The sequence below is a fragment of the Geotrypetes seraphini genome, chromosome 2, assembly GCF_902459505.1.
Source record: "Geotrypetes seraphini chromosome 2, aGeoSer1.1, whole genome shotgun sequence".
NCBI classification, from domain to species: Eukaryota; Metazoa; Chordata; class Amphibia; order Gymnophiona; family Dermophiidae; genus Geotrypetes; species Geotrypetes seraphini.
The window spans coordinates 154053709-154068898 of record NC_047085.1 but is presented as its reverse complement, the minus strand read 5'-3'; the positions used below and the strand labels follow the sequence as shown (position 1 = coordinate 154068898).

The following is a 15190-nucleotide window of genomic DNA, read 5'->3' as shown; positions in this document are numbered from 1 at the left end:
GTTTTGAAAGTGATTCGGTGAGAAATGGGGAGCCAGTGTGATTTGATAAATAAAGGGGTAACATGATCGTATTTTTTTGCTTTATGAATTAATTTAATTGCAGTGTTTTGGATAATTTGAAGCCGTCTCTTTTCTTTCTGGGTTATATTGATAAAAAGGGAATTACAGTAGTCTAATTTTGAGATAATTAGAGAATGAACTAGAATATTGATTGATTTAGAGTCTAAAAAGGTGGAAATTGAACGCAGAAGCCGTAGTCTGAAAAAACAGGATTTAACTGTTTCGCTAATATGGCTATGAAATGAGAAATCCACATCTATAATTACTCCTAGTATTTTCATTTGGGATACGGATTCAATAGGAGCGTTATCTAATATAAATGGTGTTTTTGAAGTTATGTTTCCTTTCCAAGTAAAAAGCATTATTTTTGTTTTTTGAGTATTCAGGGATAGTTTATTATTGTTTAACCAGTTTTTTATTAGTTCTAGTTTGTCATTGATGATTTTTATTTCTTCTGCATTTTCTGGGTTAAGGGGGTGCATAAGTTGAATGTCGTCTGCATAAGAGAAGGCTGTAAAACCCAGTGACTGTGCAATAGTAATAAGAGGGGATAAAAAAATGTTAAATAAAAGGGGCGATAATATAGACCCTTGTGGCACTCCATATGATAAGGTGAAATTTGCAGAATAAGCATCACTGAATTTAACTCTAGCAGTACGATCTGATAGGAAAGAGGTTAACCAATTAAGGATTTGGCCTTCTATACATGTAAGATTACTGTAAGCTCCATTGGCTGAAAATTGAGTTTAGAATCATTATGAGTTTAGAATTATTGTTGCTGGTTTACTCAAGTATGCAAGGGTCTGCCCCACAATATTTGATGGATTGCATATCACCCTATGTTAGGATGTTAAAGCTTCACTCGGCAACACAGCAGAACTTGGCTATAGCATCTAGAAAGGAATTAAGTTTGCAGACGGTGCGAGAAAAGGTTTTTTCATATAGTGGTCCAGAAGAATGGAATAAGCTTCCATCTTTCATTAAGCAACAAATGAGTTTGCAGGCCATCAAAAAATTGTTAAAACGCCATTTGTTCTATTGTATGATATATACAGTATGACTTTATTGACACTGCTGTGATTGTTTTAAGGCATGTTCATTGAGCTGATCTGTTTGGGATATGAAGATTTTCTGGAGAGATTAATGTTCTTATGTCAGTTTGTCGTATAATTTGGTATTGTTTTAATTTTTTGTAAAATGATTGTAATGTCATTGGTGTGCATATTTATGAATGTGTTGATATACTTTACCTTGTAAAAGGCGGATTATAAATAAACCAAACCAAACTATTTATTGAGAGGAAAAAACAACATCAGAATACAGAGCAAAATATTTTCTCATGCTAGGATTTTAGTATCACAAACCACCCTTCATGGATCACATCATGCTCTTTTCTACTGGAACAGAGGATTTTTTCCAGAGCTTCTTAGCAAAGTGATACTGTTAGCAGAACATTGAAGAACTGTAGGTCCAGATGCATGCAGGAAATCATTTTGCAAAGCTTTTAATTAGAGAAACCTAGCAGAGAATGACTCACAAAGGGAAAGCAGGTCAGTTGTGTGATTCAACACATTACTGTAATCAATGAACACTTTTAATAGCTAAACAAAAATTACATTCTTAGGTGACAAGCAATGCTAAAGAGCCATGTAGATGAACTCCCTAACCAAGGCTTGACTTCAGATATAAAGTTAGAACAAGCATGAGCAACCTGTATATGAGACACACATTTACTGGGAGGAGATTTCTTACCTTTAATTTAATATGGCTATTTATACGTTATGTTATGTTTGGACTTATATCCTGCCAAATCCTCACTTAGTGGAGTTCTAAGCAGGTTACAAATGTTGTATAGGCAGTCCCCGGGTTAAGAACGAGTTAAAGCTGATTTTTAAGTCGGATTTGTATGTAGTGCAGAATGTGTAGATTTTAAGATTCTTGCTGCTTACGTCTGCTCCCAGCAGACAATAGGGCCAACTGTCCACACCAGTATTCCCTCGAAAAAAATTGTCTGGGGCCGCACAAACACGAACGCTAGCTGATGAGCAAATAAAAAGGCCGAGCAGGTCCTAAATTTGCAATCACTAATATAGAAGATGTACATATCTAATAATAAACCTTCATTAAAAGAACACTGTGGAGAGGAACCAAAAAAACCCAGTAATATTTACCTTGACTGAGTGATCCTCCATGTGCGCTACTGACAGCATAAACCTGGTTCTCCCATTCACTTCTATAACAGATATGGTGAGCCTCTTCAGAGGTGAGCCTCATCAGCAGCTGTCAGCGGCACACGTGGAGGATCACTCAGTCAGGGTAAGTATTACTGCTTTTCTGGGTTCCTCTCCAGTGTCCATTTAAAATTGTTTTTTATATCTTTTACTTGTTTATTTTTAAGTAATATCTCCTTTAAAAACAGATATAACATACATAACAGGTCAGGAACCCCCTTTCTGCTTCCCCATACCTATAAAAAAAAAAAAAACACCAAGGGGAGCCGCACCGCCTCGGCAAACCCCTAGCAGGGAGAGAGCTCTGCACACACGTCCATCTTTGACACCACCCTGACCCCCTGATATTATAATCTTATTTTTATTGACTGTTTTTGTGTTTTGCTTCCTCTTTGTGTACTATGAATTAAATGGCCCTCGTGGCCAAAATTAATGCAAAATTTAATTTCTTGATATGGCGTTCCAGATCATATGGTGGAGACTAATATGATTATACATATCTAAGTGCTTCCTATTTCACTTGCAATCTGTGCAAAACTCTGCTGCATGACTCATCTTCTACCAACCTCGCTATGCTCTCTCCTCAAGTCACTTCACTGGCTTCCTATCCGCCAAAGCATATAGTTCAAGCTCCTATTGCTGACCTACAAGTGTGTTCATTCTGCTGCCCCTCAATATCTTTCCTCTCTCCTTATATACCTCCCAAAGAACTCCATTCCTCAGATAAACCACTCTTAGCTGTACCCTTCTCCTTCATTGCCAATTCCAGACTTCGTTCCTTTCATCTAGGTGCCCCCCCTATGCTTGGAATAAATTACTCGAGTTTGTCCACCAAGCCCCTTTCCTTACCTTGTTTAAAAGCAGACCCCTCCTTACTACACCACTGGGGGGGGGAAGAGAAGGGAAGCTATGGTACCCATGGCAAGGAGGGGAAAGAAGGAGATGGTACCCATGGCAAGGAGGGGAAAGGAAGGGAGGAGATGAAAGAAATGGAGCCCAAGGCGAAGAGGGGAAGGGAGAAGATGCTGCTCATAGAGGGACAGGGAAAGGAGAGAATATATGGTATCAATGAAGGGGAAAGGAACAGAGAAGATGGTGCCTAGGGAGAGGCAGGTAGGGGCTGCTGCCTGATTTCTGATTTGAATCGATTCACCGATTCGAAATAGGTAAATCTATTCAAATTGATTTGGTTTTTTAAAAAAAAGTCGAACTCACCGATTCAGTTACCAATCCTCCCTCCTCCCCTCCCCCTCTCCCCCTAAAGCAGGAGCGGCAGCACTGCCTCTTGATGGCTTGCTGCTGCTGCTGCTTTAGGGAGCAGAGGGGGGAGGGTCAGTTGGGAAGTGCTGCCTTGGCCCTTTGCAGCATCCTCCGGCTTCCCATCTGGCCTCCCCGCTCTTACCTTAAGATAATCGGCAGCCTACAGAGAGGATCGCAGTGCTGAAATGATCTTTGGAGGCTGCCGTCATCCTCAGCACTACGTTGGCTCTGCCATGATCCTGCCACTAACATCAGAAGCAGGCGGAATCGCAGTAGAGTGAACGTGGTGCTGAGGACGACGGTAGCCTGCAAAGGTCACTACAGCACAGGAAAATGAGAAACAAAAATTTGGATGGCTGATTTGATGCCGAACTAGGATCAGTGAAATTATGAAAACTTGAAAGACATTGGCTGAAATCTGGTGATAGTAAAGAGAGAGCCAATTGGAGAACAAAATTAAAGGAATACAAAAAACTTATAACTACCAAACGCTCTAACTTTTACGCAATAAAAAGCAGCTTCCCAAACCCCGACATCAAAAATCTTTTCAAAATAGTCAACAACCTTTACGACATTCAGACCTTAACCCGTCCTACCGTAGACTCCCCACCACCAGCCAATGCCCTGGCCGAGTTTTTCAACAGCAAAATCTCCAATCTGAGATCCACCCTACCGGTCATCACAACCAGCCATCTGAACTACCCAGTTGCTCAGCTCAAAGACGAACCTAGGGCTGATCTGTTCTGGAACAATTTTACCATCCCTACCTGGCAACAATTCTGCAAGTTTTACTCAAAATACGCTAATTCCCACTGCAAACTAGACTGTTGCCCACCAAATGTAATGAAAGTTGCCCCGGTCACCTTCAAAGCCAAGTTACACACTTGGCTTTCTTCCCTTTTACAGTCAGGCACTTTTCCTGAGGACCTAGCCTAGATCCTAATCACTCTGATTGTAAAAAATCCCAAAGATTCCATCAACCTGACATCAAATTATAGACCCATTGCGAACATTCCCTTTTTTGCAAAGTTGATGGAAGGTCTGGTCAACCAGGATCTAGTAACCTATCTGGATAAATTCAGCATTCTAAATGATAACCAGTCAGGTTTTCGCTCCGGATACAGCACTGAAACTGTTATTGCTTCTCTGCTAGATTCCCTCCATAGAACTGTTTAGCCAGGGCATAAGTGCACTAGTCCTGCAACTTGATTTAAGTAGATTGTTCATCCAGACCCACACGCAGAGTTCACCCGTTTAACCATCCAACACTAAAGGCCTGCCGTTACAAAAGATACCTGAAGAGAACACTTGCCTTCCAAGCAGGTCATCTAAATGATTGGCTGGGCAATATTATCTCACGCTCCTCATCCTACCTAAATTTCAGAAAATTATTAAAAACAAACCTGTTTAACCGATTTGTATCCTAAGACCTCTTATGCCCGACCTCTTGTTTCCCAAGATCCCCGATGCCTTCCTCTGTATCCTGCTCACCTATATATATTGTACCTGTATCCTGCTTACCTATATAAATTGTATCTATATTCGCTGATTGTACCTATTCGCTGATTGTCCAGCCCTTCTTTCTTGTAAACCGCCTCGAACTACTACGGCTTTGGCGGTATATAAGAATAAAATTATTATTATTATTATTAAGGTAAGAGTGGGAGGCCAGGAGGGAACATGCAGGCCTTTGGGGGGGGGGCAAGCTTTCAGGGGGGGGACCAGGCCTTCAGGGAGGAACCAGGCCTTCAGGAGATATCAATCCCAATCCCAACCCTTCAAATGAGCTCTCATCCTGCCTGAGCAGGTCATGCCGCAACATCTCCAATCTTATTTCTATTCCTCTCCTTCCTCAAGTGTACTGTGAAATAGAATATCTGCTCTGTCTTCAACAAGATTATCTACATTCATGACATCTTTTTCTCTCATACTCTCCAACTTCTTGCTCCGAGACGTGATTTTTTTCCTGAAGATTTTGCTTCAATTACTGCTCTTTATCACAGAGGTTACATTTTCTGCCATACACCTTGCTCGAATGGCCATAGAGGTGGTGTTATGGTGCTACTCTCTGCAAGCCTTGCGAGACTGCTGCTGGAAGTCTCAGGAGCTATTTTTACCAAGGAGAGAGTATGGGCCGGAGTGAATGGAGATTTCTCTTGCCCCAACACACTGCTAGACCACCAGGGAAGCAAGGTGAGGCCTGGGGTTGGGAAGAGGGTACTGTCTGTTCAGTGGGGGGCAAGAAGACAACAAATGCTGCCTGTTCAGTGGCGGGGGGGGGGGGGGGGGAGGGGGCTGGCAGCAGCAGAGGTATATTACTGGAAGGAATGTCAAATAAAAACAAGACCTCCATTTCGGGACTATTTTTTGGCCCAAAAATCTTGGTTTATATTCAAGAATATAGGATGAATTCCAAATATCATCCTATCTTCCTCTTCCCTTTCCTATCCAATGTAATTGAACATGCTGTTCACTGTTGCTGTCTCAATTTTCTTTTATCTTAAGCTATTCTTGAACCTCTCTAATCTAGCTTTCTCCTTCAAAGGAAACAACTCTTGCCAAATTTCCTGTGACCTGTTCTTGGCCAGATCCTGGGGTCTTTACTTAATCTTCATCCTTCTTGACCTATCTACTGCTTTTGACACTCTCACTCACTACGTTCTTCTTGATACTGTCCTCACTTAGATTTCAGGTCTCTGCTCTGTCTTGATTTGCTTCTTACCTCTCCCATCCTCCTCCATTGCTATCCTATTATCAGTCAATGTATCTCAGGGCCACCTTGGGACCTCTTTCTTCCCTCTATAAACTTGTTCCCTTGGTGCTATGATCTCCTCCCATAGTTTTCAGTTATCATCTCTATCCTGATGACTCCCAGATCTACTTCACCACACCAGAAATTTCAGCAGAACTCCAGGCCCAAGTCTCAGCCTACTTGTCTGACATTGCTGCCCGGATGTTTCACTGCCACCTGAAGCTAAACATGGCCAAGACTGAACATCTAAGAACATAAGAATTGCTGCTGCTGCTGGGTCAGACCAGTGGTCCATCATGCCCAGCAGTCCGCTCTCATGGCGGCCCTCTGGTCAAAGACCAGTGCCCTAACTGAGACTAGTCCTATCAGCGTACGTCCTTGTTCCCTTATCTATTTCAGCAGTTAGTACTCTCACCCTCCCCATCTCATCAGCATGTAAACTTGGGGTCATCTTTGACTCCTTTCTGCCTGCAAATATCTAACAGATTGCTAAAACCTGTCACTCTTTCTCTATATCACCAAAATTCATCCTTTCCTTTCCGAGTACTTTACCATAACCCTTATCTACACTCATTCCTCATGCTTAGATTACTACAACTTTCTTCTCAAAGGTCTCCCACTAAACCATCTGCTGTCCTCTACCTATTTTTTATGTAACCCTCACTTATTGCTTCCAGTAATTCGCTGATTGTCCAGCCTTCTTCGAATGTAAACCGCCTAGAAGTCTTTCGACTATGGCGGTATAGAAGAATAAAGTTATTATTATTATCTTGCTCTCCTTCAATCTGTTCAAAATTATGCTGCCCGACTTATCTTCCACCAGTGGCACTACACCCAAATAACCACTTTATTGGTTTCCGATCCGTTTTCGTATACAGTTCAAATATCTCTTGCTAACTTGTATCTCTCCCTATATCTCGCTCCAGAAACTCCAGTCATCTGCTAACTCACTCTTATCTGTACTATGTGCCTGGAAGAGACTTCCCTTGTTGGTAAGTTATATTCCATTTCTGGTCCTATTCAAATATAGGCTAAAGCCCACCCTTTTTAGGCTGCTTTTAACTCTTAACCCTGTATTCACCTGTTCAATACCCACATTTGTTTTAATCATTCCCAAAATAGAAAATCCCTAATCCCTCATTTGTCCTGTTTGTCTTGATAGATTGTAGTTTCTGTTGAGTAGGGAGTGTCTCTTATGATTCTGTGTACAGCGCTGCATTTAGAGCTATGGAAATAAATAGCAGTAGTAGAGTAGATCATGCATGATGAGGTAAACCACAAGAACAACTACTACCAGTTTGAATAAGAGAAAAAGTGTTCACTTATAGCCCGATTTATTAGGGATTTTGCTCATTAACAAAACTTTACAAGACCCCTGAGTAAATGTTACCTTAATATTTCAAACTTACGGAAAAGAATTAATTAACTAGGCAAAATGCATCATCACCATGCAACCAAAAACACGCAAGTTGGTTCATAGCAGGGCAACAGAGTTGAGAGCAGAACAGCAAGGCCTATGGGCATCCCTTAGAAACAGACAAAGGAGTTTGGTGCACTTTGGGCCTCAGAGGAAGGTCTGATAAAAGAAATGCAACAGGCTGTAACTGGCATATAGAAGTCACTGAGGAGGGAATGTACAGGCTCAGAGGAGGTCTCTTCCTGCCAAGGTATTCTTGCTGTTCCATTTGACAGAAGTATTTAGTAGTGCTGATGAAAAATGTATGATTAAAGTACAGAGTATTTTTCCTCAGAAACAAATGGACAAAACTGAGCCAAATACAGAGTGCAGGAAGGCCTACTTACTTTTCTTTTCCTTCTTCTTGAATTTTCCTTTTTTCTTTCCATGTTCTTTCTCATCATCAGATACTATATCTGGAGGTTCATGTAGGATATCATGGGGAGGAGAAGGCTCACCAGTCCGATACAACCCAGGGAATTTTGTAGGGCTGATTTCTTCCGAACTTGGGGTGCGAGCAAGCGATCCACTGTGTTCCACCCTACGATGTTCACCAGGGCTGCTGGTGGGAGGCAAAAAGCACTCTGTCATCCTGACTCCCTACTAAAGTCAGGCTGTCCTTTGTTACCTGTCCATTATACCTGCAAGAGAAAGAGAAGGCAGTCTTTGAAGAGATTTAATGAATTCAGGGAACAAGCTAGCTGCTTGCTTCCTCTCACTTAACTAAGAAAATTTATTAAGCCAGATGCCAATGAAACACATTTTCCAGCACTTTGTAACAAACTTTACTCCAATAGCGTGAAGAATTCATCAGTGAATCAGCACTCATTACACCCACACAAGGACCAAGAAAGTACTTTCCTAGATGCCACCTCCTCCCCTCATGCTTTCTGAAAACATGAGCTTTCTCACTGAACAGCATATGAAACCTGATAGGAACGAAGGAAATTGAACAAGGCACACATCCATTCAAAGCAAAACCAGCTTTGGAAAAAAAACCAACAACTTATCAGACAAGCGTTGCCATTTCAGTAGAAAAGCATAAGCTCTGTTCTAGTAAGAATTCAATATCTTATCAAAATCACACAAGGTATATGGGGAAATGCCAACTCTGCATCAGAGCAGTACAATCTGAACAAAAGTGTTCTGCCAAGAAAGAGAAACGGGAGAATATCCTTTACACACAAATATTTGAAACAGGTAACAGAAATGGAAAGTCAACGCAATGGGAAAAATACCAATCACCATCAAAATGTGACTCTGCAGAGCTCCGTATAACTGTTACAGAATATTGTAGCTAGGTGTTCATAAACTATAAATGTGTTTATTTTCTAGCTAATTAGGCATTATTTGAGAGCACAAAAAAAGAAGTGTGAAATTCCAATAGAAAAAAACAGCGAGGAGTAGCACCTGTGCTGTGAAAAATACAAACATTTGTGCAGCTGAAGAATCTTCATTACATTACATTACTGATTTCTATTCCGCCTCAACCTTGCAGTTCTGGGCGGATTACAAAAGAGACATCTGGACATTTCCAGGATGATTACAAAGAGACTTCCGGACTTTTCCAGAAGAGTTACAAGAAGAAGAACATTTCCAGAAGAGTTACAAGAAGAATGGTGTAGCATAGTTTAGGGAATGGGATACGGCAAGGAGGATTGGGCTATTCCAGTGGATATACAATTAGGGATGCTGTACAGATAGGATAACATAAAACATTAAATTTTATTTCTATCCCGCAATACTTTGCAGTTCAATGCGGGTAACAAACAATAAAAGAAACTGTTCATATATAGTAAATTACAAGGGGGGGAGGGGAAGAGATTGGGAATTGTATTCCGCCTTTTTATAGTTATATAATCACATTTAAAGCCGGTGGGCTCACAATCTAGTCAATGTACCCGGTTCAGTGAAGGATAAGTGACTTGACCAGGGTCACAGGGAGCAGCTTGGGGTTTGAACCTACATTTTTAGGGGGATGAAGGTGTAGCTCTAACCATTGCGCCACACGACTCACACAAATAATAAATTGACAATCAGTGCAGAAAAGACAGATAAGCGAAATGGAAGATTCAAGGAGGGTAGGAGGTGGGTGAAAGAGCACCAGGGGAAGCAAAGCTCTTCCAGTATTTATCCAAAGAACAGCTACTTCACTTTTTTTTGCTTTGGGTGGGAGGGTTATCAGTGTTTAAACAGCTAAAAGCTAAAATCTGAAGCCCTAACTATATGCCACAAAATTATTTGATCATTCCTTCCTCGTGCCCTTCAACTGCAAACCGCAAAGCAATGGTTCTACTCCCACTTTATACTGAGTCATTGGAATCGACAGCTCCTGCAGATCAGATCCCTTGAAAAGCAATAAAAACATACCTCTTCACCTAAACCCCTACCCTTGACCAATAAAGACTACAAAGAGATGTATATTTGTACCAGAACCAGTATGTGTCACATAAAGATAACTGGTATCATATACTGTAACTTTCTGTGTGTCAAATTAGGTATAACTGGTACTGGAAACCTTGCATCGTAAGGACAACCAGTAAACTTATCATTAGCCCCTAGCATGTATCAAGTTAGGATAAAAACTTGTATCATAAACTTCTGAACTCTTTGGAGACAACAGGCTAGAAATCGAATTAAATAAATAAAATACAACCACAGTTCATACAATTTTTTTTTTTTTGGGGGGGGGAAATCTATAATTCATCAAATCACTAGGACTCAAACCCAAGTTGATGGCACCTAATACACATATTATATTCGATATCCCACCCTTTCACTAACAGCTTCAGGCAAGTTAGGAAAAAAATAAAGTCACACACGTTATCGGCATCATTTAGGCAAATTTGAACGGACCTTCATTTTCGTTTTTTAATAGAATTTTAAATTTTTTTCCAGAAATTTAAGACAATAATAAAAGGAGAGGAAAATCAAAGTATAATTTTGTAGACAGAAGCCAGAAGAAAAAATTGTATGCAAAGCAGATTAGGATCCCTGGAACAGGGTTTCCAAAAGTTGTATGTAAAGGGCAAAAAAGTTTTCAAAATCATTTGCCAGAGCTAGACAAACATTTTAATGACCTTGCCCTCCAGCATGTCTCCTTTTCTTCCCCCCCCCCTCTCCTTCTACTCTTCCATCTCTTATCGGTCCTTCACCTTTTCCAACATCTCCCTTATTTCTATCTTCCCTCTCCCCCTTCTTCCTTAACTAGGGCCCCTTTCACAAAGCCACAGTAGCAATTTGCCACACTACCGTGGCTTCGTAAAAGAGGCCCCTAATATTTATTCCTTCTCTCTAGCCACAGCATCTGCCTTTTTTCCTCTGCCCTTCACTGCATCTCCAGCACGACCAGCTTCCTCTGCCTCCCTCTTCATTGGTGGCTCAATTCCTCTCAAGCAGCAGTTTTGGCCTCCCTTCTCCAGAGTGGCTTTACCAGCATTTCTAGCTTTGGTGATTGATCCAGCCTCCCTCCTCTAATTAGAAACATGATGGCAGATAAAGGCCAAATGGCCCAGCCAGTCTGCCCATCTGCGGTAACCATTATCTCTTCCTCTCTCTAAGAGATCCCACATGCCCCAGGCTTTCTTGAATTCAGACACAGTCTCTGTCTCCACCACCTCTACCGGGAGACTGTTCCACACATCTACCACCCTTTCTGTAAAAAAAAAGGTTCATGCCCAGTTTTTCTGCACTTCCCACTGTTGGGAATGCTGGGGAAGGAGATATTGAAAATCCTCATGGACCTACAACTATTCATTTTGAAACTAGGGGGGCAACTGGAACCATCTATGTTTCCCATGTTTTGGAGGCTGAAGAGAGGCTACCATGCCAGTTTCTGACTTGACTTCAGCCCAGGTGAGCTTGCTTTGTCCAGAGTGTGGAGCCCCTCTTGCTCATGTCATTGTTTTTGGCTGAGAACAGCTTCAAAAGTCAGAAGACTACTGGATTTTCAGAAATGCTGTCAAAGAACTTTCAGCCTTCAAATAAAATCTTTACGTTTTCTATTCTCAAGCACTGGGATCTAGCAACTGATTCAGCCTTTCTGGAGTCCTGAGATTGTTTCTTGAGTGGGTTCTCTCTTCCTAACTTACGGTAAAAATAAATATGGCCAGACTATGCCAGCTTAGGTCTGCAGCACAGCCCAAGCAGACAGCTGTTCAGATGTCAGTCAGTCCTGTTATGGTGCTGTGTGAGTATCTAAAATAGAGAGTTGTGCGGGGACAGAAATCCCACCCATCTCTGCCCGTCCCCGCCAGGATCCTCTCCGTCCACACCCGTCCCCATCGGATCCTCTCCGTCCCCACCCATCCCCGCAAGGAATTACCTCCATCCCCGCCCGTCCTCATACAAAGCAGCAATTACTTCTGACAGCATCATCAATTCCACAGTTTCTTTTGTGTTTGCGCTGCTGTTTTCCTTGTGGAATCTCTTTGGTGGAACCCCTTTTTTGTTTTCTGTTCAGGTAATTAACTTATAAACCCCCTCTTTTACTAAGGCTGACGTGTCCATTATATTATATGGACGAACCCGGCTTCCAAAGCCTTCCGTCCCCGTGGGAGTCCCGTGGGCCAGAGGGGGGTCCCCGTGGGAGTCCCGTGGGTTAGGGGAGGATTCCTGCGGGATCCCCGTTCCCGTGTAGACTTCTAATCTAAAACTGTAGCTCCTTCTGACCCTGGGCAAGCCCCAGGTGCAAAAAAAAGATCATGAGTCCAATGGTGACAGAGAAAGTACCTGCATATACTGTAATGTGTACAGTGCTTCATACACATTATATGAAGGTGAACTGAACAATTATGGTCCAACCATTTTGTGTTACATTTGTTAATTAATTGGTGTCAAAGTGGTCAAATTTAATTCTAGTGCAATAAGAATATTGGAAAAAAAAAAGTAGACCTCTCTCAATTTTGGAGTCAATTTAAGATTGAGGAGATAAACAATCTTACTCAGGGCCCCTTTTATGAAGCTGCGCTAGAGGTTTTTAGCGTGAGCCGATGCGGTAAATGCTCCAATACGCTAAAAATTTCCATGAGTGTCAGAGCACTTACCTCGCCAGCCTGCGCTAAAAACTTCTAGCACAGCTTGATAAAGGTAAGATTTTGTAAATTGGAATATGTTGGCTAAATCTGTTTTGGGATAAGCAGGCTCCATTAAAGAAGAGGAAGAAAAGATCATGGAAAGAAAAAGTAATGGTAATTGGTTTACATCTGAATTATTAAGGGCTCCTTTTGCAAAGGTGCATTAGGGCCCTAACGCGCACTAAATTGCCGCATGCGCTAGTCGCTACCACCTCCTTTTAAGCAGGCGGTAATTTTTGGGCTAGTGTGCACACGCGCTAATCCAGTGCGTGCACTAAAAACGCTAGCGCACCTTAGTAAAAGGAGCCCTAAGTCTTATGTAACTATGTAGGAAGTTAGAAAGAACATGGAGGAAAAAAAATCTAGATTAATAATCTAGAGCTAACTGAAGAAAAGCCACCTTTGATTATAACTATAAACTAATTGAAACAAGAAAGATCTACTATTCTAATTCAATAGATTTAGATATTTCAGATACAAGTATTTATTTATTTAAAAAATTTCTATACTGTTTAAAACTAAATGGGTTACAGAATTACATACATAATTTAAAAACAAAATCATCATAACATAGACATACAAATAATCCTCAAAAATCATATCTACAAACTAAAACCATGTTAAAGGCTGCGAACAGTTCATCAGCTTTGCCAAGGAAGACAATTATTAATTTAAAAAAGGTAAAGAAACGTGTCCTTTTCATGACAGTTTCGTATTTGGCCCAAAAGGGAGTTCCATATTTTAATTCCTGCGCAGCAGAAAGTCATTTTACCAGTCTCAGCAAGCCTTGGATTCACATTCTTCTTCAGTAAGGCTAGATTTTCAGAATGTAGTGATCTGTTTGGTGTATAACTAAGCATATTAGTTGGGGTTTGTTTGTTTTTTTGGGGGGGGTTAATTGAAATGTATTAATGTATCCAAACAAGTATACAGGATATGGGAATTTATAAAAAAAATATAGAAATACAGTGGTACCTCGGTTTACGAATGCACCGGTTTGCGAGTGTTTTGCAAGACGAGCAAAACATTCGCAAAATCGGCGCCTCGGAAACTGAGCGCGCCTCGTTTTGCGAGGGCACCCTCCCCCAGTGATCGGGCACCCCCCCCCCCCCGCCACCATCGGGCACCCCTCCGCCGTGATCGGGCACCCCCCCCGCCGCAACCTGAAGTCCCCCAGAGCCCTCTTCTTACTTTAATGTAGCACCGGCATGTCGGCCTCCTCTTCTGTGCTGGCCTTGAGCATGTGCGCATGCTCAAGGCTTGCGAGTTCACGAGCTTCTCGGACATGCTCAAGGACAGCACAGAAGAGGAGGCCGACATGCCGGTGCTATATTAAAGTAAGAAGAGGGCTCTGGGGGCCTTCAGGTTGCGGCGGGGGGGTGTGACCGATCACGGCAGGGGGGTGCCCAGTGGCGGCGGGGGGGGGGGGTGCCCGATGGCGACGGGTGCCGGATCACGGGGCCTTCGGGGGGAGCAGCGCTGCTGGCCTCGGTAGGGGGGTGGGAATGTATCAAGCGAGTTTCCATTATTTCCTATGGGGAAACTCGCTTTGATAAACGAGCATTTTGGATTACGAGCATGCTTCTGGAACGGATTATGCTCGTAATCCAAGGTACCACTGTACATAGATTTGAGCAAAGGAAATCTGAAGAGATTACAGTTAATACAGAACACTGCAGCTTGCTTAATTTTTTTTTTTTTTTTAAATCTAACTTTGAGGTGTATCTCCACTACTAAGACCACTAAACTGGCTTCTAGTATGGTCTAGAACAATGTCTCGCAAACTTTGTCAAGCTAAGGCATCCGGAAGTGCACAGATGTCTGTGATGATGTCATATGTATGCGTGATGTCATCATGTCGATGTCCACACATGTGCGAAGGCCCTACAGAAGGGCCTTGAGCCACCAGTGGGGGCACCAGAAGGGAAGACAGGCAGAGAGGATAGGCTGACTTCCTACAGGATGTGCCTCTCACCGCAAGAGGCGCCTCCTGTAGGCAGTCAGCCGGTGCAGGCACCTCTCCTCCTCCCCGGCTTCTTACGGCACATCTGAAATGTCAGGAGGCACACTAGGGTACCACGGCACACAGTTTGTGATACACTGATCTAGAGTGAAGTTCAAATGTTCTTGTCTAATTTTTTAAATTATTCACAGCTTACTATTGGACACCTTGGTATCATTAAGAAGAACTTGTAGATCTATTCATCTTTATACATTATCATTCCCTCCAGTTAAAGGTGTTCATAATAGAAATTGTGTTGTGCATTTGCAGTCATATATTTTTACTGCATTATGGAATAAGTTACCAATACAGATCAGATCCTGTACCTCATCAGATTTTTATAAATTATTTAAA

At 42.0% G+C, this 15190-nt stretch overlaps 1 protein-coding gene across 3 annotated transcripts in view; it reads right to left on the bottom strand.

The window, feature by feature from the left end:
* RALBP1 (ralA binding protein 1) overlaps positions 1-15190 on the bottom strand; it is a 112433-nt gene that overhangs the window by 94336 nt on the left and 2907 nt on the right. For all 3 annotated transcript variants that reach the window (XM_033934061.1, XM_033934060.1, XM_033934062.1), the window contains exon 2: positions 8107-8400. In XM_033934061.1, the coding sequence (XP_033789952.1) occupies positions 8107-8350 (244 nt within the window). In that variant the 5' untranslated portion in view covers positions 8351-8400. The remainder of the gene's footprint in view (positions 1-8106; positions 8401-15190) is intronic.